This window comes from Sorex araneus, chromosome 5, assembly GCF_027595985.1.
Source record: "Sorex araneus isolate mSorAra2 chromosome 5, mSorAra2.pri, whole genome shotgun sequence".
Taxonomy (NCBI): Eukaryota; Metazoa; Chordata; class Mammalia; order Eulipotyphla; family Soricidae; genus Sorex; species Sorex araneus.
The window spans coordinates 24,083,185-24,103,666 of record NC_073306.1 but is presented as its reverse complement, the minus strand read 5'-3'; the positions used below and the strand labels follow the sequence as shown (position 1 = coordinate 24,103,666).

The window sequence follows — 20,482 nt, the reverse complement described above, 5'->3', positions numbered from 1 at the left end:
CTCTGAGCCTGTAGCTAATACCACTTCCTCCAGGAAGACTTCCTGTATCTCCCCAACAGAGGAATCTCTCCGTCTCCAGAGGTTACATTTTGGCCCATCTCTCATGACATTTGGCCCTCCCTATTTTTAATCCTAGGAGGTATTAGCAGCTGGATTAGGCGCACTCTTCAGATCTCTCTCTGCTGGGAAAGTTTCTCTCATCTGTGTCTTCTGCAGACCTGAGCCACACAGTTCCACATCCTGCATGTGCTCAGTGGTGGGGGGTGAAACGGAGCTAAGGCTGGCTCGGAGGCAGGGGCTCTGTGGAAAGCATTTACCCACACTTTCTCTAAGCTGGGCAATGATTCTATTCTGAGACTGTATGAGTTGAGGCTTAGGAAAGATCAAATGAGGGCCAGAGAGATAGCACAGTGGATAAGGCAGCCATCCCAGGCTCAATCCCTGGCACCACATAGCTCCTGGCCAGTCCTGCCAGAAGTAAACCCTGAGCATTGCCAGGTGTGGCCCCAAAACAAGACAAAAAAGAAAGAAGAGAAAAGAAAGGAACATATAAAAGCTGGGACTCAATCTCTAATGTTAGGGCTTGTTCTCTTCCCCTTCCCCTCCTCTTCCTCACCATTTAGTAAGTGAGGTGTTATTTAAAATCCTTTATATGTCTCAATTCATTTCATCTTTAAACAATAGTCCTTAGTAAAGTCCTTATCTTTTTGGTTCAGAAAGTGAGGCAAGAAGAATTAGATTTGCTCAAGCTCACAAAGGCTGGTGAAGCAGCAGTCAGGATTCAATCCAAGAAGCCAGACTCAAGAATCTTTCTTATCTTAATCCCAGCCTCAGCCTGCCTGTCACACATGCCTCTCAGCACACATATAGCTTTGATGAGCCACTTTCCCAAAGCTTCTCTAATCTCGAATCTCCTAACAACCCCAAGGTAGACCAGGTTTTATTCTTTAACTTGCTCTTGAGCCAGGTATTTGGGCTGGAATCTGGTCAGCTACCTGCAAAATGAAAATAATGGCCCCTGCGAGGTGGGTTGCTGTGAGAATTAAATCAGTGATCACAACCAAAACAGAATTACTTGGATGAGTCTGTACACATCCTACTATGTGAATTTTATTGTCAGAGGGGAATGAATGGTTCTTTATATCAATAAACTTTCAAGATACAACATTCATATAACCCTTTCAATTTAACCACACTCAAAATGCCTTAGTATATTTGCCCTTCATTATTACTTTTGGTCATTCCTGGCTATTTATGTTCCACATTGTGTCAAAGATAGCACATGGGGTCCTGCATGCAAAGCATGTGCTCCAGTCCTTTGAGCCATCCCTGCAGTCCTTTTATTATTTGGTTTTTGAAACGCACATGGTGATGCTCAGGGGTTATTTCTGGTTTGTACTCAAGAATTATTCGTGGTGGTGCTCGGGGGACAATATGAGATGTTTGGGATCAAACATAGTTTGGCCATGCTTAAGGCCATGCATAAGTGCCCTACCCACTGTACTATCTCCCCGGCCCCTTTTATTAATTTTTAAAATGACACAGGACTACAACCTTGTTTCCAGCCTGCAACAAGGAAAGCCAGCAGACAGGTCCCCTTTGTCCTGATTTATGAACCTCTCTTCCCATCTAACCTTCCCTTCCCATCTAACCGTTCTTTTTCTGTCTTCTTAAAAATGGATGTGATGGCTCTCAGTTATCTGCCACATAAGAGGATTGAAGACTTTATACCCACTTTACAGTTGTAAAGGGTTTATTAATCCTCACCAACAACCCTGTAAAAGAGAACTGTTATTCCAACTGAGGGTCAGAGAGGTTGACGGGTTTGCCCCAAATCACACATTTTGACTAGAATTTATACCCTACACGTAAGATTCTAAACTCTGGGTTTCTTCACCAAGGCCAGGCATCTTCTGGGATGCTGCAATGAATTAGTGTATCTTTGGAGAAGTTGCAATGAATTAGGGTTCCCTGTGCTTGGATGCAAATATGGCAGTATTTTGCAGAGGCTAGAGGAGTGGGGTCAGGGTTTTGACTCAACTGGCAGGGCCTGTATTCTATCCGGGTCTCTATGCATCCTAGTGCCCGAAGAGTCTTTAATTCAAGACTTGAAGGATGTCACATGAGGCCCACATTCTGAATGAGACTATTTCAGGGTTGGATGGTGGTGTGGGCATGCCCAATGTCTAGCTATTGTTTAAAAGTCTATAGGAACTCTGAAATAAATCTTCTCTCCCTTCTTTTTTTTTTAAGTAAAGGAATTTTATTAAGGGCTGGAGAAAGGGGAAAGGGACTGGAATGATAGTATGCTTTAGGACGATTGTTTTGCATGCAGCCAATCCAGGTTTGATTCCTGGCTTCCTACATGGTCCCCTGAGCTCAACAGGAGTGATTCCTGAGCACAGAGCAAGAGCGGAGTGCCACCAGGCACGGCCCCAATACAAACACAAGAACAACCCCCCTGCCCACTCCCCTCCACCGAGCAAACAAAATGGCTTGCGAGAGAACTCAACAGACTGCATACAGGAGCCCAGGCTCGATCCCTGGCACGACATGGGCTGTGCAGTTGTAGGAGAGCCCAGAGCCCAGAGCTGGGAGTAGTTCCAGAGAACTGCCTGGTGTGGCCCCAGAAAGTTTAATAGAAAAGTAAGGGGGGGGCAGGGGAGGAAAAGAAGTAATGCATTCAGAAGATGTAATCTTCAGAGAAAGAATGAGCAATTCCAAAAGGGAACGCACAGCTCCTGCCTCCTGGCGAGGCTGATTGAGCGACTGCTGGGTGTTTCTGGTGTGTCCTGCAGAGCTCCAGAAGGGTGCACGGTCTTATGCTTCGATGCAGGCTTCTTATAGTCGGGGGTTGCTCTGATCCCTCCCTGCCATCCCCCCTCTCTGGCTGTTTCAGCCTCTTGTATCAGGGTAGAGCAGGCAGTTTGGTGCGGTGGCACAGAGGGGTTCACAGCTCTGGCTGGGTCAAACCTCTTTCGTATCTCTCCATCTTATACTTCTCTCTATTGTGAATGTTCTAAGGATTAAACAGGATAATCTATATTAACAGCCTTAGTGCTAGGCTCAGGAAAAATCTCTACTAAGCATCAGATACTTTCCCTTTTTTCCTTTCTGCAAAATAAATTTAGTCCTTCCAAGTTCTGATTCCAGATCTAACAGGAGAGGTGGAAAGTAAGATCTCAGGTTTGGGGCAGCCAAAAACATTCTGTAGCTATTGGGATGGGGAAAATGGGTCAAGTCTTTCTGCCAAGACACACGTTCCCTTCCACGAGATAACCTTTCATTAACTTGGATTCCTAACACCGGAACCTGCATTTCTTACTTGAAACGTTTTAAAAAATGAATAAGCAATTCTCACTTTATTTTCTGATCCTGTGTATGTATATATATGCATATATACATGCATGCACAACTATATTATATATAGTTGTTTTGGGGCTACACCCAGCTGTGCTCAAGGCTTACTCCTGACTCTATCCTCAAAAATAACTCCTGGTGGTGCTTCGGGGATCACATGTGGTGATGCCAAGAACAGAACTAGGGTTCCTTGTGCAAAGCAAGTGCCCTACCCACCCCACTGTACTATCACTTCAGTCCCCCAGTGTACAGTTAAAATGTATTTCATCATTTTTAAGATGATACTCATTAACATATTGAAAAATAACATGAGAAGAGTGGGTAAAAACCTAAACAAGATTGGATATACATTGATAATGAAGCCATTATTGGTACGGGCATTCATTCCACAACAGTGCTCTACTGCATATTTTTCAAGTTGCTTTACAGTCTCTAAACAGACTTTAAGGCTGGAGAGAGTACAGTGGGTACATGCATTGCATTATGACCGACCCAGGTTTTATCCCTGGCACCTCGAGCCCTGTCAGGAGTGATCTCTGAGTGCAGTCAGGAATAAGCCCTGAGTACAGTCAGGTGAAACCCTCCCACCAAAAGATTAAAATGTTAAACTGATCTCATGACCTAAGTAATGTATTACAACCTGTCTGAGATATATTACATTAGTGGGGCTGGAGCAATAGTAGAGCAGGTTTGCCTTGCATGTGACCGACCTGGGTTTGATCCCCAGCATTCCATCTGGTCCTGAGCACCACCAAGAATAATTCCTGAATGCAGAGCCAAGAATAACACCTCAGCATTGCCGGTGCAGTCCAAAAAGAAGAAAAAAAAAGAAAAATTTAAAAAAGTATCTAATATTAGATCCTTCTGCACATTTCAGAAGGATCTCATGCATTATGATCAGATTACAATGTAATCTGATTTTAAATATTTCCTTTAGTTTTTTTTTCCAAGACCTGTTTAAAGGGAAAATAATTACCTTACATGTGGCAGGCCATTATTGATTAAATACTGATCAGAAACTAAGAGTATGAAGAAAAAGCCTATGGAAGATGGTAATCAGTGGCAGACTTCTGATTCCAGGGTCATCTGACAGTGGCATGGAGGAGGGTTTGGAAGTAGAGAAAATCGAAGACTAGTGACAAGGAGAGACAGAGCTTTGGAGATGAAGAGAGATGAAGATGGCCTGGGGTGGGGAGGACAGACTGAAGGAATATTTAACAGGCAGAAAGGTCAGGCACAGTGGTAACTTGGTGGCAGATGGGTCAAGGAGGAACCGCCCACATGTACACTCAATAAAAAATAGGATCAGTGAAAGGAACTGATAGTTCGGGGTTGAAAGCAAAGGCAGTCACCCCAAATAGCTTCCCAACCATCCAAACTGGACCATAACCTGGCTAAATTTTCATCTGAGTTTTCATCTAAAAATCATGCTTATGGGAGGGGACTAGGCGGCCCTGGTTACAAACTAAGACACCTCAGAGGTAGAAGGCAAGGAAGGGTATTTGGCTCAGCAGCTTCTTTCCGCCCTCTGGCACCTTACTGGACACTGGCATTCTGGTCCAGGAGTCAATCACTGTGAGCCTGTAGTGGGGGCTGTTTAACTGATGAAGATCAGGTTTCGGTGCTGGAAGGTGGGTTCTGAGATCAGGGTGAATCTGCTAAAGTCATGAGACTTTAGTGAGACCTCTTGGGAGAGAATGCTTGCTTGTCTTTCTTCTCCAAGGGTCTTGACAGCAAATGCTGTAGTCTTGGAAGAGCTGTGCCTTTCTGGCTGACAGTTACCATCTGTGCTTTTATTACTGCCAGGAGCAGAATATTAAATCTTGGAGGTACCTCTTTTGTGACGCCTACCCCAATGCTCTGGCTAGAATTATGTACCCTTCATCTAGGTGTTCTAGCTTTCCTTTGTAGCCCTCGGTATAAGGCATTTTGATACTAAATGTGAGTGAATATCCATCTGCTCTACTCCAGCACTGATGGGACGGTCCTGATATGAGTCTTCTGTGCCCCCAGCCCACAGTATCCAGAACACAATACAACGAAGTTAATGAAGCGCCAATGGCTTTCTCACTGTGCATCTGCAAAACCCACTATAGGGCTTTCTGGCAATAGGTAAACTATTGGTCCGGGTATCAGAGAGTAATGCAGAGGTTGTACATGAAATCTGGAACCAAACTGCCTAGGCTGGAGAATCCTAGCTCAGTGATCTTGGGAAAGATACTTAGTCCTTTTGTACCTTGACTTATTCATTTAGAAACAGGGAATAATAATATTTAAGGATTCATCATCATCATCATCCCATTGATTGTTGATTTTCTTGAGCGGTCTCAGTAACGTCTCCATTCGTCCTAGCACTAAGATTTTAGAAGCCTCTCTTTACTCGTCCTTCCCAATGGTGCCGCATTGGAGGCTCTTTCAGGGTCAGGGGAATGAGACCCATCATTGTTACTGGTTTTGGCATATGAATACACCATGGGGAGCTTGCCAGGCTCTCCCATACGGGCAGGAAACTCTCAGTAGCTTGCCAGGTTCTCTGAGAGGGAAAACTAGGGTATAAAATGTCTCGAGGCCACTTGGTTTTATAGTCTCTGGATGTTGGCTGTTGATGGGATTATTCGGAGCTGGGGGCGGTTTCTGGGTGTGACAGCCTAGCTACTGGAAAATGGGGGATCTGGGCGGAAGAGGCCCAGTCCCGATCTGAGCACGCTTGGAGATCTCAGCCCCAGGTCCCGCATATCTGGGTTCCTTTGCCAGTTCCTTCATGTGTGACGCTCATCCTTCATGTGTAAGCTTCCCTCCCCACCCTGAGCAGAGCCCCAGCAGCAGAAGACCTCCGGAACCCAGACACAGCCATGCTCAAGACCCCTCTCCACACGTTTGAACTTAAGGATTGTTATGGAGTAACAGTACTAAAGGATTGTAATAGTAAAAAAATAAATAAATAAATAAAGGATTGTAATAGTATTAAAGGACTGTTATGGAGATTCAAACGAGTCAGTATATACAAAGTACCTCAAATAATACTGCTATTCAATAAATAGTATACCATCTGTTGGTTTGCAATAATTTTTAAAAACCCGTCTTTAAAAAGATTGGAGGTGTTTTACACTGCGAAGAAGTATTCCTAACTCTAGTATGGAGTGGTAAGGTACAACAAAGCTGCAGACTGACAGAGTTAAGCTTTGATACAACTTGCAAGAGATGTGTGATTCAGTGATAAAGTACAAGCAGGAGATGGGCTAAATCCCCAGCACTGTAAAACAACAAACAGCAACATCTATTGGGGTTGGACAGATGGGTCAGAGGATGGAGCACATGCTTTGCATGATGGAACCTCAGGTCTGATCCTCAGCACCTCATGACTGCAAGTTCTGCCTTAAGCGAGGCCCAGCCTCCCCACCCTAGCCTGTCCCCAACACTGTGTCTGGAGAAGCCTGTAGTCCCTAAGCACCAAAGTGTGTGGCCTAAAAGAGCCCAACCAAACAAAAAACCCTGAAGTATCCCTGCAAGAGAACAAAAGCTTGGAAGTCATCTACTATAGTGTTCTCTAAAGTGGTGTCCCTGGGTCAAGAGTTTTAGCATCATCTGGGAACCTGTTCAGAAATGAAAAAATCTGGGATTCCATTTTACACCTAATCAAATAAAAAACTACTGCTGTTTGGAGTCTGTCATTGCTGTGGAGGCCATTTCCAGCAGTGCTGGGGGCCACCAGGGCTGCACCTGCTGTGCAAGAGGCATGGGAGAGAATGTGGGCAGGTAGAATGGTTTGTGTATGCTGGGGGACTGAACCCAGGGTCCTGGCAAGTGCACCAGCATCACTCTTTGAGACCCCTTTCTAACCCGTTACAATCTGTACTTCTTTTTTCTTTGCTTGTTTTTTTTTTTTTTTTTTTTTTGCTTTTTGGGTCACACCCAGCTATGCACAGGAGTTACTCCTGGCTCTGCACACAGGAGTTACTCTTGGTGGTGCTCAGGGGACCATATGGGATGCTGGGAATTGAACCCAGGTCGGCTGCGTGCAAGGCAAATGCCCTACCCGCTGTGCTATTGCTTCAGCCCCTACAATACTTTAACCTTCAGAAGTTCCCGATGTTTGCTACAAGTCTTCAAATCCCTCCTCTTTCACTGAATCATTTACATCTAATCAAAGGCCTGCCTATTCTCCAGAATTAATTCTGCTCTCCTCTCAGACAGCTGACAGTCATGATTTAGGTCCTTACTACCTTCCTGAGGAACAGAAACAACCTCTATGGCCTCCCCCTGACTAACCTGCTCTCTTCCTACAGCAATCCTTTCACCACCAAAGATACATTTTGGACATACAAATATGTCACCCTTCTGAATCAAAACCTAAACTGTCATAGTTAACTACTCCGATACTGGCAGCTCTCCAGCATGCTAACCATGTCCTACCCCTGCGTCTTTATACATGACATGATTCTGCCTATCACTTCAAAATCTACTCTTTACCTATTTTTTGTTTGTTTGTTTATTCATGGCCACACCAGGCTGCACTGCAGGATTCACTCCTGTCTCTCATGCTAAAGGATCTCTCCTAGTGGTGCAGAGGAGTCAGGTGGGGGTGTGTGGCATGCAAAGCTTTCACTTCTGTACTTTCTCTGGTCCTCTGCCTACTTTTTAATGTATTTTTTCCCCTGGTCTTGTAAGATCTAATAAATATTCTTTTTTGCTTGCTTGTGGTTTTAAAAATTGTGATTTTTTTTTTCTTTTCGTTTCTGGGCCACACCCAGTGGAGCCCAGGGCTTACTCCGGGCTCTGCACTACGGAATCACTCCTAGTGGTGCTCAGGGATCATGCAGAGTGCTGGGGGGTGAGACCGAGTTGTTTAAATACCTTACCTGCTGTACTCTGCCCCCTACAAATTATAATTCTTGAATAAAAAGCAGGCTATCTAACCTACATATTTATCACTTACAGTAATATTAATAACTAAGGTTTGAGGGTCAGACTGTCCTAAATCCTGGTTATGCATTAAGTAGGAAAATGAACTGGAAAATGTTTTATAGGATAATATACTTTATTACTTAAAGTTTATTATTCTCATAATTACATTCTACAATTTAGAAGTCTGAAACATAAGAGAAGTTTCCATAGAGAGCCCAAATGAATCTGAACGAGTATAGAGAAGATGGTTAAACTCTGTAAATAGTGCCACTTAGCTCTCTGGAGTACTTAATCTGTCCTTTTCAAGCACAGGTATTGGAGACAGTCAACATTGTAAAATATAATCACAAATGACTCTAAGACACTCACTCTACACAAATAAGCATGGAGATAAATATATACTTATATAATATATACATTCTTTAATATTATATTGGTCCACTGAGTATACATATTTTAACAAAAGATAATAATCTATTTAATCCAGTTAAACATACATAAGATTAGGGTACACTTATTACATCAAAAGTTGGAGTTTATAAGTTACAGTTATTTAATATTTTCCAGAGTGTTTTTAATTAAAAAAAATATTTTAAAAGTTTTTCAAACATCGGTTCATTTTCCCAGTGCAAAAGAAGGTTATTCAAGTCAACTTACCTTTTATTTACTGACTTGTATGGGAAAGAAAGAAACCCAAAACCACTACTTAAATCCCTAAATCCCAATTCCCAACACTACCTTTTTCTTCTTTTTGGGGGGAGCTGTGTTAACCCTGGTGGTGTTTAGGGCTTACTTCCATCTCTGTGCTCAGGGGAACATATAGATTGCTGGGGATCAAACCTGGGTTTACTACGTGCATGGCAAATGCCCTACCAGCTGTACTATTGCTCTGGCCCCACCAACACTACCTTCTTCATCACCATCTGAGAATAACCTTAAGTCACCAGATTAGTTTATAAACAGGAAAGCCTTGCAACTATGCATTCAGCGCTTGCTTCGTATGTATGACTCTTAGGCTGAAATGTTTCCATTTATAAAAGTAGAAAAACGTTAGCAGTGCAAGAAAGTGGCTTAAGTTTGTTTTAAACAGCAGCTGTCCAATTGTGTGTGGAGAGAATAAAAGCACCATTTCAAGATGAAGTTAACTAAATATTTTGGAATTTATTCATAGGCTAAGCAATAAGTCACTCTGATTAACACAGATCAAACCACCTTGACTTGGTGACCACAGATGCTTTTAATCAGTCTTTAGGTGCAATTTTCTTTATCTTGGTATTCAGTACAGTATCTAAGTCAGTAACTGATGATTATAATATTCAGATTACAATTAACAGCCTACTTCACAGTCTATTTCCAATTCAGCTTGTCTGCTGGGTTAGTTTTATAGGACATGGGCTTTTAATACAAGAAGAGCTTTGATAATTTGGCAATTTGGCAGGTCTATTCTCTACCAATTAAAAAAATAAGATTTTTCTTGCTATCTTACCAATTTTGCTGGTGAAAAACATGAAGAAATTAAATTATTTTAAATTATGAAGATGAGCAAGATGCAATAGTATGATACATCTAATACATCATTTTTTCCATTTGTATTCAGTGGAAGTTTTTATATTTCAAGTAATTAAGCCTTCATTAAAGCAAACTATATATATACATATATAGTATAAAAAAATTAAAGTACCTTCCAGTTCTAGCTTGCTCACGTTTCTTCTGCACAAATACAAGAATAAACCTACCATGAACTGAAGAGGACGATGTCATAGCAGAGGCAGGATGGCTGCCAGGATAAGATGTTTGCTTACCTTATAGTGAAGGGTGTATTTTATGTGATAAATGTTTCCAGTCTAACACTTAAAATTATAGAGAGGTATCTGTTTATCTTTAAATTCAGAACAAAAGAATTTAAATATATTTCCCACCATGAGGTGTTTGTTAACATTTTTATTTAGGAAAAAGTTGAGTCTGGAGTTGTAATGGTTCAACCTAAACACCACCTTTTCAATAGTGGAGTCAATTTATATGAAATACTTTTCCTTGTCTATAAGTAAATTTAACAGTATTTTTATTATAAGGAAATTATAAACATGCACCTTAAACTAGCCAATTTGCACGATCATCAGAGAAATAGGATGTTCTTCCCTCCCTCAAATATTCAAGTGGTGGGAGAAAATACTGCAAACTTTAAGGACCCCCCACTTAGCTATCAACAGAGTAACTATAGAACAAAGGTAGCACAAGGGTGGAACTATTTTTCTATATTCCAGAAGGCAGTAGTGAGGGTGCTCTAGCTTTACAAGTAAAAGTAGCATAGGCAAGCAAAAGCTCACAGTAAATGCACACCATAACAGGGGCCCAGGTTAAACTGTCCGACTAGGTTACTGATTTTACAGGGGAAAAAAAACAACAACAACAACCTGAAATGGAGTAGAAAACAAACAAAAGCCCTCCCCAGCCCCAGAAAACAAAAACAAAAACAAAAAAACTTTTGTCACATTTACAGGAATCTCAAACCTTTTGTATTCCCATGCTGATAGGTAGTTTTGAAACACACTGTAAATAGCTTCAGTATTCAGGAAGAATATTGTCTGGCTGACAGAGGACAGGAGGAGTTCTTAAGCTTCTGATATTTCAGACTTGCTAAGTGCGATAGCCAGCTCTAAGTCTTCTTGCTCTTGCTGATTCAGTCGGGCAAGCCGTTGTTCCTCCTCTCTCTCACTTTCCCTCTTGGCCCATTCAATCATATCTTCTTCAGAGGGATACTGCCATTTAAAAGATAAGTAAGCAAATAAATAAGACAAATAAAAGGGAAAAATAGTTTATATAAAAGGGCACTACTTTCACCTGAAAAACCATGCACATAATCTTGTCTCCAACAACAACAATAACTCAAGGTAGTAGCTACAATGGTCAGTTACACACTAAAAACATGATTTAATTTACCTATTTTCTGGGCTATTCTCAACTGTATGATCCTCAGATCGAACTGGGGTTGACAGCATGCAACTTAAGGTAAGCCCTGAGCCCTGCATTTTCTAGCCTCAAAAACCATCATTTAAAAAAAAAAAACAGAAATGATTAAGGTAAGCTAGATTTAAAAAAGAGGATTCTAGTCTTTTTATGTACTGCAAAACATTTACTATTAGTGAGCATCTTGGCATGATAAGTCACCAGTTGATTTCCTACCTTCTCTTAACTTTTTATGTATAGGAAAGTATGCGGTGAAGAATGTACTAAGTTTGGGGTGATGGGAGGGAAACTGGGGACAGTGGTGGTGGGAAATGTACACTGGTGGAGGGATGGGTATAGGAACATTGCATGACAGAAACCCCACCATGAGTTTGCTATGCATAAGAGTATTGGGTATACTAAACAACATGTAGATCGTCATTTTTTCGAAACATTACAAAGATTTTGGCAGGCTTTGAGAACTTTTTGTTCTTTGGACCACTCCTGGCTGTGTTCAGAGATCACTCCTGGCAGTGCTTGGGGGACCTTATGTGGTGCCAGGGATCGAACCTAACCAAGGCAAGCACCTTACCCACCACACCAGCTCTCTAGCCCTGATCCAGACTAAATAAAGCCTAGCTTCGATAAGCCAAAAACAGTAACAAGTTGTCTCACAATGGAGACGTTACTGGTGCCCGCTCGAGCAAATCGATGAACAATGGGACAATGGAACGACAGTGCTACAGAGGTAATTATTATGAGGGGAAATATTTTTTTCTATCAGATATTAGCATCTGATACTATCAGATACTAAATTTAAAATTCTATTTGGCTTCACGTCTTGTCATTCAGATAAAATTTTTAAAAATTGACAGGAAAATAATAGTTTTCTTTTCCCTATGAAATAAGCTCCTTTGAAGCTTATAATTTCAACAGTCTTCCATAAATATAAAGAAAGCAGTTTTATTATGACTACTTTATATTAAAGTATATTGAGGTTTTTGCAGTATTAAATAGGGAAAAATGCCTTAGCTACTTTTCTGTTTTGGCCCACACAAACGGAGCTGAAGGGGTATTCCTGGCTTGTGTGCTTAGGAGTGACCCCTGGCAGCGGTCAGGGGACTACAGAACTAGGATTCACTGCATTGGAAGGCAAGTGCCTTACTCCTGCACTAACTACCTGGTCAATATTGTCTGGAATAGTTTGATTTTTCTTTGTGGCAGGGAGGGGTTTGGGGCCACATCCCTAGGTGCTGAGGGTACTACTCTGTTCAGTGCCGGCAACACCCAGTGGTTTAGCTATTTTTCAAGAATGATTCCAACCAGACTTTGACTTTCTGAAATCATTTTTAAGGTAGTAACAAACTGCCAGGTATTACAATCTGCCAGAGGCTTATTTTATAAGGATTATAATTTCTTATAAAGGGAAAGTTTAAATTCTTAATTAAAGCAAATAAAATTCCACCTAATGAAAGTTAAGCCAATATGATTCTGATACTCTGTTTTCCAATATACAATACATTGATATTCGGGCCGAGGAGGAGTACTCAGTGGTAGACTGCAAGTTTTACATGTATAATGTTTTGTGTTTGATCCACAGCAGCATACATACACACAAAATTCACATTCCCCTTCTTCACATTCACAGGAAGCAACTGAAATTTACAGCACAAAGTTGAAGAGCTCAGTCTACTTATCTGCCTTAGTTGACATGAATTCCTGCCTATTCCTTTTAGTAATAAATGACTGCAAGGAGAAAGACTGGCTCAGTGGCCCACGGCTGACTGTGGAGACACCTGACCAAAAAAAAGACTTTCTGATCCCACAGAACAGACCCTTTGATATTTGGGACAGGTAGAGACAATGAAGGTCATATGCCTGAGAATTTTACTTTTCTGAGAAAACAAATTTTTGCTTTTAAGCCCCCACCTCCCAAACTTATTTTTTGTTTTGGGGTCACACCTGGCAATGCTCAGGGTTTACTCCTGACAGTGCTCATGCACTATGCCCAGTGGGGTTCAGGGTACCATATGGGGTGGCAGAGATCAAACCCGAGTTGGGCGTGTCAAGGCAAACACCCTACCTGATGTACTATCTCTCCACTGGCCCCAAACTTATTTTTATCCGAGCAGTAATGTCATTATTTTATGTCCCTCCAGAATAATGTCTCCATATCTGGTCAACCACATCTGGGATCTCAGTGCCCTGCCTATGCCATTACCATAGCATCCGGCCATTGTTTTTACCAGTCTATGAATTTCAGTCAGCTCTGAGAGAATGAAGAATAAATACACAAGGGTAATGAATCAAGAGTTATATAAGTAAGTGAAATTATTTAGCTCTTGTAATTCCACTGACATTTATGTTTTAAAATACATAAAACCAGAGATTTACATTCCATTTCAAGAACCCTGTCCCCTATACTCTCATATACAAACAGTAGCTGACGACTCTCCAGAAATCAACAAAGCTCAGTACACAAACACATACACCACCACAAATACACAAACTTATTACTGGCATTATTCACACAATGGCAGAGAGCAAATGACTCTTAACTACATCTGCAAAATAAAAACTGTCAGAATTTTACTTATGTTACCAAGAAGGGTTGTAAAACAATTTGTATGTATCTCAAGAACTAAAACTATTAAAATAATTTGTGAATGGAATCCTTAAAGAACCATCAAAATAGAATCAGACAGAGGTTTGGTTGGGGGATAAAGATCATTTTTACTACATTGGTAAGCTTAGTCAAAATGATACAAATTTGGCAGACTCCAAAGTAATCGTTGAAAACTGTTCAAACTGCAGATGGAATATATTTTCCCCCAAACAGCCCATTCACAGTACTTACAGCACTGAAGTTAGCAAAATTGCTTGGGTCAGCCTCTTTATTGGTAGTGGAAGTAGTAGTAGTAGAAGTAAATGAATCGCAAAACATATCAGGATCTTTTTCTTTGGGGCTATCACTGCCTGGGAAAGGCTGAAATGGATCATTCAGTTTAAAGGGATCGGAAGAATCCAATTTGTTGATGGATCTTTTCCCTGGATCAAAATCATTAAAATTAACTCAACCAGCAAATATGGCAAACACAAACACACAAGAACATGAATGCAGGGGGTTTAAAGAACTAGGGCTGCCAAAACACACTGTAAATATAGGCTTACAAGGCCACAACAACCATCTGTCCTAAATTTTCACACTCAACCTGTATACATTTCAGCTCAGTTTTGCTAAATGAAAAATAAACACACACAAAAAAAGCAAAGGAGTATGGGTTGGGCAAGGAATCATACTTTAAACCCCAAGCATAAATGTTTTACCCAGAAGCAGCATGTTCCAAAGAGAAGAAAAATTTAAAAAGGAGAATGACAAAAAAAATAAAGACAGAAAGGGGCTCTGTGGCTATAACCTAACCTCAACCTGATTTTTAATCAATTATCCACTAGAGACATAAAGGTCAAGTGACCTTTGAAAAAATGCCAAAATTCTTCAGATTCTTCTTAGATCTACGTACAACACTGAGCACTAAAAAACCCTAAAAATTACTTTCACAAACCGTATGCATGCTTTGCTATCTATAGTATCTCAAACTGAAGTCTACGGCCTAAATCTTAGTGACAGCACATAAAAACGAATCTTTTACCGAATAACAGCATACTGCTGCTCATCAACTCATCACTATTTCCAAACATATTCTCTGATTTTATAAGTACTAAGAACTTAGTACTTCTTGAAAATCTCATTAGAATTGGTGTTCTCATCTCCAGATATATTTTTCATAAAATGCGTTAAGCTGGTAATAGAAACCATAACAGTATATATTTTTTATTTCAACAGTTTACAGAAAAGAGATCCAAGGGTATCTAGGCAAAATAGAATTACTGCCACCCTCTATTTTTTTTTCCTTTTGGGTCACACCTGGCTATGCACAGGGGTTACTCTTGGCTCTACACTCAGGAATTACTCCTGGCGGTGCTCAGGGGACCATATGGGATGCTGGGAATCGAACTCGGGTTGGCTGCGTGCAAAGCAAATGCCCTACCCACTGTGCTATTGCTCCAGCCCCCACTGCCACCCTCTTACAGCCTAGGTATCTCAGGCACAGACATAAGAAATTGCACACTCAAGATTATAGAGCTAGTCAGAAGATACCCAGAATTATAAACTAAATCTTTAAGTCCCAATTCAGTGCCCTCTCCAATAATCCATTTTCTTCCTTGACCTTTGTACTGTGATATAGTTACTTAGCTGAAGATTCTTAGATTTTGCTAATGCACTAGTGTATTATATTCACTTCATCATATAGGAATAAAACTTAAAATGCGCAGATTGCAGATTGGCCTCTGTGTATGAGAGAGAAAGAGAATGTGTGTGTGTGTGTGTGTGTGTTTGAGTGTGAGTGTGTGTGTTTGTGTGTTAGGGGTCATGTTCTTCTGGATACTGAGGTGTTTTTTTTTTTTTTTCTTTTTCTTTTTGGGTCACACCTGGCAATGCACAGGGGTTACTCCTGGCTCTGCACTCAGGAATTACCCCTGGTCGTGCTCAGGGGACTATATGGGATGCTGGGATTTGAACCCGGGTCGGCTGCGTGCAAGGCAAACGCCCTACCCGCTGTGCTATCTCTCCAGCCCCTGGATACTGAGGTTTTAAACCTGGGTTAACTGCATGCAAGGTAAGCGCCTTACCCACTGTACTAACTCTGTGGCCCCTCTTCTCTGCTTTTTTGTTTGTTTGTTTGTTTTTGGGTCATACCCAGAAGTGCTCAGTAGTTACTCCTAGCTCTGCACTTAGGAATTACTTCTGGAGGGGACTGGGGGACCCTAAGAGATGCTGGCGACTGAACCCAGGCTGGCCTTGTGCAATGAAAACGCCCTACCTGCTATACTATTGCTGTGGCCCTGTCCTTTTATGGTTTTAAATTTTTTTCTAAAAACTCCACCTTCTAGTATATGATACTAACTACTTTTCCTTGAAAGATAGGAACTTATTACCTTGTTTATCTGATTTCCAAAAGATAACTGAGTACTAATAATTATATAAGCAATTCTTTCTTTTTTGTTTTTTGGACCACACCCAGCAGTGCTCAGTGCTTACTCCTGACTCTGTGCTCAGGGATCACTCCTGCTGGGACTCAGGGGACCAGACAGGATGCCGGGAAATGAACCCAGTTCAGCTGCTTGCAATATAAGAGTCCAGACTGCTGTACTATCTTTCTGGTCCCTATAAGCAATTCTTTAACTTGACGAAGAAAAATAATCTGTTCAAGAAATGCCATAAGGAGGCTATTAAGAAAAGGCAAGAATAATAATCTATACTAGTGCTGAAAACTTACCAAGGAATGGTATGTAATTAAAACAACAATGTGCCAGATGTGTGTATTCAGCAACTAGCACTGCATTTACTTAGGGGATGGCATTTTTAGCAACTTCTCATGAACTCTATTTCTACTAAAAAACAAACAGAATGCCTTTCCTTTTATAGGATGCTAAAAGTGAAACCAAAACTCAAAAAAAGGGGGAAATTTTATAATTATTTCTGAAACCCCAAAAATCACTTCTACAAAGTGAAAGATTCTCTTGTTAAGTGAGGTAAAGCCATATATTTCTTCAAGAAAAACAATGTCTTCCTTGCTACATGCTGGATGTCAACAAAGGCCATATATTCTTATGTTAAAAAAATTAAGAGAAACTTCACACTTGGCAGGAATAGAAGGGAACATTGAGTGAGTCTCATGGAAATTATTTAAAAGACAAAGTGTGATAAATTATTGTTGGAATGATCACGACGAGCAAGACATTTCATTGATATTTCCCTTTTTCTATTAACAACTTCTTTTTGCTACAAGAGCAACTCTCGACAGCCCCCTCACGACAGAGAGGGCACTGAATTGAGCCTCCAAGTGTGTCTGAGGTCAGAACAGGTGCCGGCTGCAGGCTGTTTTCTGATTGCAAGATCCCTCACAGAAAGCTCAGATTTCTATAACTATCACACATGACAGTTCCACACCCACAAAAAGACCTCTAACTGATTCGGGAAAGATACTGATTCTCCTACCAGGTGGTGGTGGGCAGGGTCTTGTTGGAGTTCCAATCTTTGGCGGCAGTGCTGGGGGTATGTCTTCATTTTTAACTGATGCTTCCTCAAGCACATTCTTTGTAATGACCACACTGCTGACAGAGCTCGATGCAGCTGAACTAAAAGGATCTTCATTGTTGGCCTTCGAATAGAAATGATACAGTTACATATATTACACCAACCAAACTGCATGGATGGGCAGCAGGTTGAAGAATAATCTCTTTTCTCTTGTTTTTGGGCCACACCTGGTGTTGCTCATGGCTTACCCCTGGCTGTGCTCAGGGATCTCTCCTGACTGGCTTGGGGAAACGACATAGGGCTCGGAGGATTAAACTCAGGTTGGCTATGTGCAAGGCAAGTGCCTTATCTGCTGTGCTATTCTTCTGGTGCCTGGAAGAATAATCTTAAGTCTTATGTAGCCTCACTTATTATTTCAATTATGAAAGCACCATTGTTCTATCTTTGTATTCAGGACCCAAAAAGACAAATGAAGAAAAATTGTTTCTTGATGGTGGTGAAGTAAATTGAACAACAAAACCACAAGGTTAAATACTACTGCAACCACATTATCTAAATTATACTAAAGTATCTTAAATGTTCTACATGAGCAGTGATTAAGATAACACTAATTATTAAGTGCAAGCAATAAAAGAAAAATAAGCCAAATCTGAATTAAAGATTTGTCAAGTTTCAAGTAATATAAAACCACATATAGACCATTTTAGTTTATTTATTTGATTTGTGGACACACCTGGCAGTGCTCACGGAATATTCTCAGCTGTATGCTCAAGGTCACTCTTGGTGCTGCTTTTAAAATCATGCAGTAATGCGGACAGAATGTATACCTCCTGCATGCAAAGCATGCGCTCAGGCCATTGAGTTATCTCTCTGACACCTTGAGGTCCCATTGAAAAGAACTGTGCGTCCTTTATCAAATGAGTATCTTATCCAAAATATTTTTAAAGAGAAAATAGTACCATTATATTTAACACTAGTAGTAAAGAAAACAAAATGACAAAATATTAAAGATTATGTGAAAGTCAATTTATAAGTCAAAACACCAACCCCACAGAAAGGAAAGTTTTTGTGTGTGTGTGTGTGTTTTGTTTTGCTTTTAAGTTTTGAAATCTCAACTGGAGTTGCTCAGGAGTTATTCCTGGCTCAGCAGTCAGGAATTACCCCTGGCAGTGCTTGGGAGACCATATGAGATGCTGGGGATTGAACCTGGGTCAGGCATGTGCAGGGCAAGTGACCTGCTAGCTGTAATATCTTTCTAGCTCCAGAAGAGTAAGTCTGAATAGGGGCCTACGGACTTTATTTTTCTGATACATGGAGTAATATAAGATTTATTCTTCCTTTTTTTGGGGGGAGGAGCTTGCAAACAGTGTTCAGAGGATGTAGGGGTCACTCCCAGTGAGAGTCAACCTAGTTAGATGGTTCTATGTGAGGGCATTTTGATGTGGCACCACAGGGCCAGTGAAGGGCCAATCTACACCCACAAGTGCTCAGAGGCCTCGAAGGCCTCGAAGGCCAGTAGCGCTGGGTAGTGCTCAAGGAGTCATGAAGAGTTGGGAGTCAAACTCCTGATACACAGAGTGTGCACCCCTGAACCTTGTACTATCTCCCTGATCCCAAGGTTCACTCCTTTTTGATCTACTTAGGCCAGTGTTTCTCTACAGTAGCACTACTGATATCTGGACTAAATGCAATTCCACATTGCAAGGGACTAGACATTTAGTGCCATTCCTGGTTTCTATCTATTAGACAAAAATAGCACCTAGATACCCATCCCCAGATGACAACCAAACATGCTCTGAGATATTGTCAAATGTTTCCTGACAGAAATGGGGTGGAGGTGAGAATAACATTCAAGTGATAACCAATGACACAGACAATTTAATGTGCATTCTTCTCAACTGCCTGAACTGACTCTAGAACTATACTAAAAAATAAGTAATGGATTATTTATATTACTAACTCAGCCTCAGAATATTAGATCAAATACCCAATGCAGAGAAGATATAATGAGTGCCAGATTTTATACCTACTGACCCAGTCATTAGGGGGAAGTATACTTCAACTGGGAAAAATTGCCCCCGAAGAGAGAAGACTCTTAAAGTCAGCAGAAGATTATAATGCCTTGTATCACCATCACTGTCTTTATGCAAGAAAATATCTATTTTAATTATATTTTAGCTTTCATTTCTACCTGAAAGCAACACCTACTGTAATTTATTTTTAATTTTTATTTATCTTAACATTTAATCATCGTGAATTGTGAATTACAAAGTCACAAAGTTACTCATGATTGGGTTTCAGGGGTACAAGGTTCCGACACCAATCCCTTCACCAGTGTCCACATCCCTCCACTAATATTCCCAGTGTCCTTCCCTGTAGTCTGCCTCTATGGCAGGTACTTTTTTCTTTTAGGCAATGTGGTTTATCATACTTATAACTAATGTATTGAAATCAGGTACAGTGTCTATGAGAGTCATACAATTGAGCAAGAACTACCCCTTGAAGGAAACACAGTGTATTTTACCTTCACACTAATGACTGATTACCTTTGACAATGTGCTGAAGTCAGCAAATCCATCTTCAAATGATTCATTTCCAAAAACAGAAGCAAAGGGGTCTGCAGCTAAAATTAATAAAGGAAATCAATGCAATTGAGCAAAAAGTCATAAACTTTTTGTAACAAAGTCATGAAATTCATGCTTCTTTTACTTGGTAATATATAGAACAATGAAAAAGATCTAATCTCAAGTAATAATTTCCAAATTTATAACAAATCCACACGATAACAAGCACACTGACAATCCTCACAAAATGTATTCCTCTATGACGAAAAAAGCAAGGAGAACTAAGTAAAGAGTTTACAGTTTTGGAATATATGCTGAGTATTGTTCTTATGTACTTAAACTAGTCCTAATAAATACGTCAGTAAACTAAAAAAGTTAGCACCATTAATTCCAATTTTTCTTGTATTGCATTTACCAAAAGAGTACTTTGACTGAAATGAACTGCCTTTGAGATAGACTTTATCTATAGTGAATAAAGGCTATATCAATAAACTCAAAGAATGTTAGAATGTTGCTGCTTGATACAGGAAGGTAGAAACTAAGCAAAGAGTTGGGAAGGAAAGAGGAAAGTAAGGCAAGAAGAGCAAGCAAAGCAACACTGAAAAAA

General features: G+C 40.6%; 1 protein-coding gene across 2 annotated transcripts in view; it reads right to left on the bottom strand.

Annotated features, from left to right (window-relative positions):
* Positions 1 to 8,662: 8,662 nt before the first annotated feature.
* EPS15 (epidermal growth factor receptor pathway substrate 15) overlaps positions 8,663 to 20,482 on the bottom strand; it is a 152,668-nt gene continuing 140,848 nt past the window's right edge. The window contains exons 22-25 of one of the 2 annotated variants that reach the window (XM_055138076.1): positions 19,858 to 19,934; positions 17,273 to 17,435; positions 14,069 to 14,259; positions 8,663 to 11,024 (exon numbers count right to left, since the gene is read on the bottom strand). In XM_055138076.1, coding sequence (XP_054994051.1) covers positions 10,878 to 11,024; positions 14,069 to 14,259; positions 17,273 to 17,435; positions 19,858 to 19,934 — 578 coding nt within the window. In that variant the 3' untranslated portion in view covers positions 8,663 to 10,877. The remainder of the gene's footprint in view (positions 11,025 to 14,068; positions 14,260 to 17,272; positions 17,436 to 19,857; positions 19,935 to 20,482) is intronic. The other variant, XM_055138077.1, reaches the window with a different exon arrangement.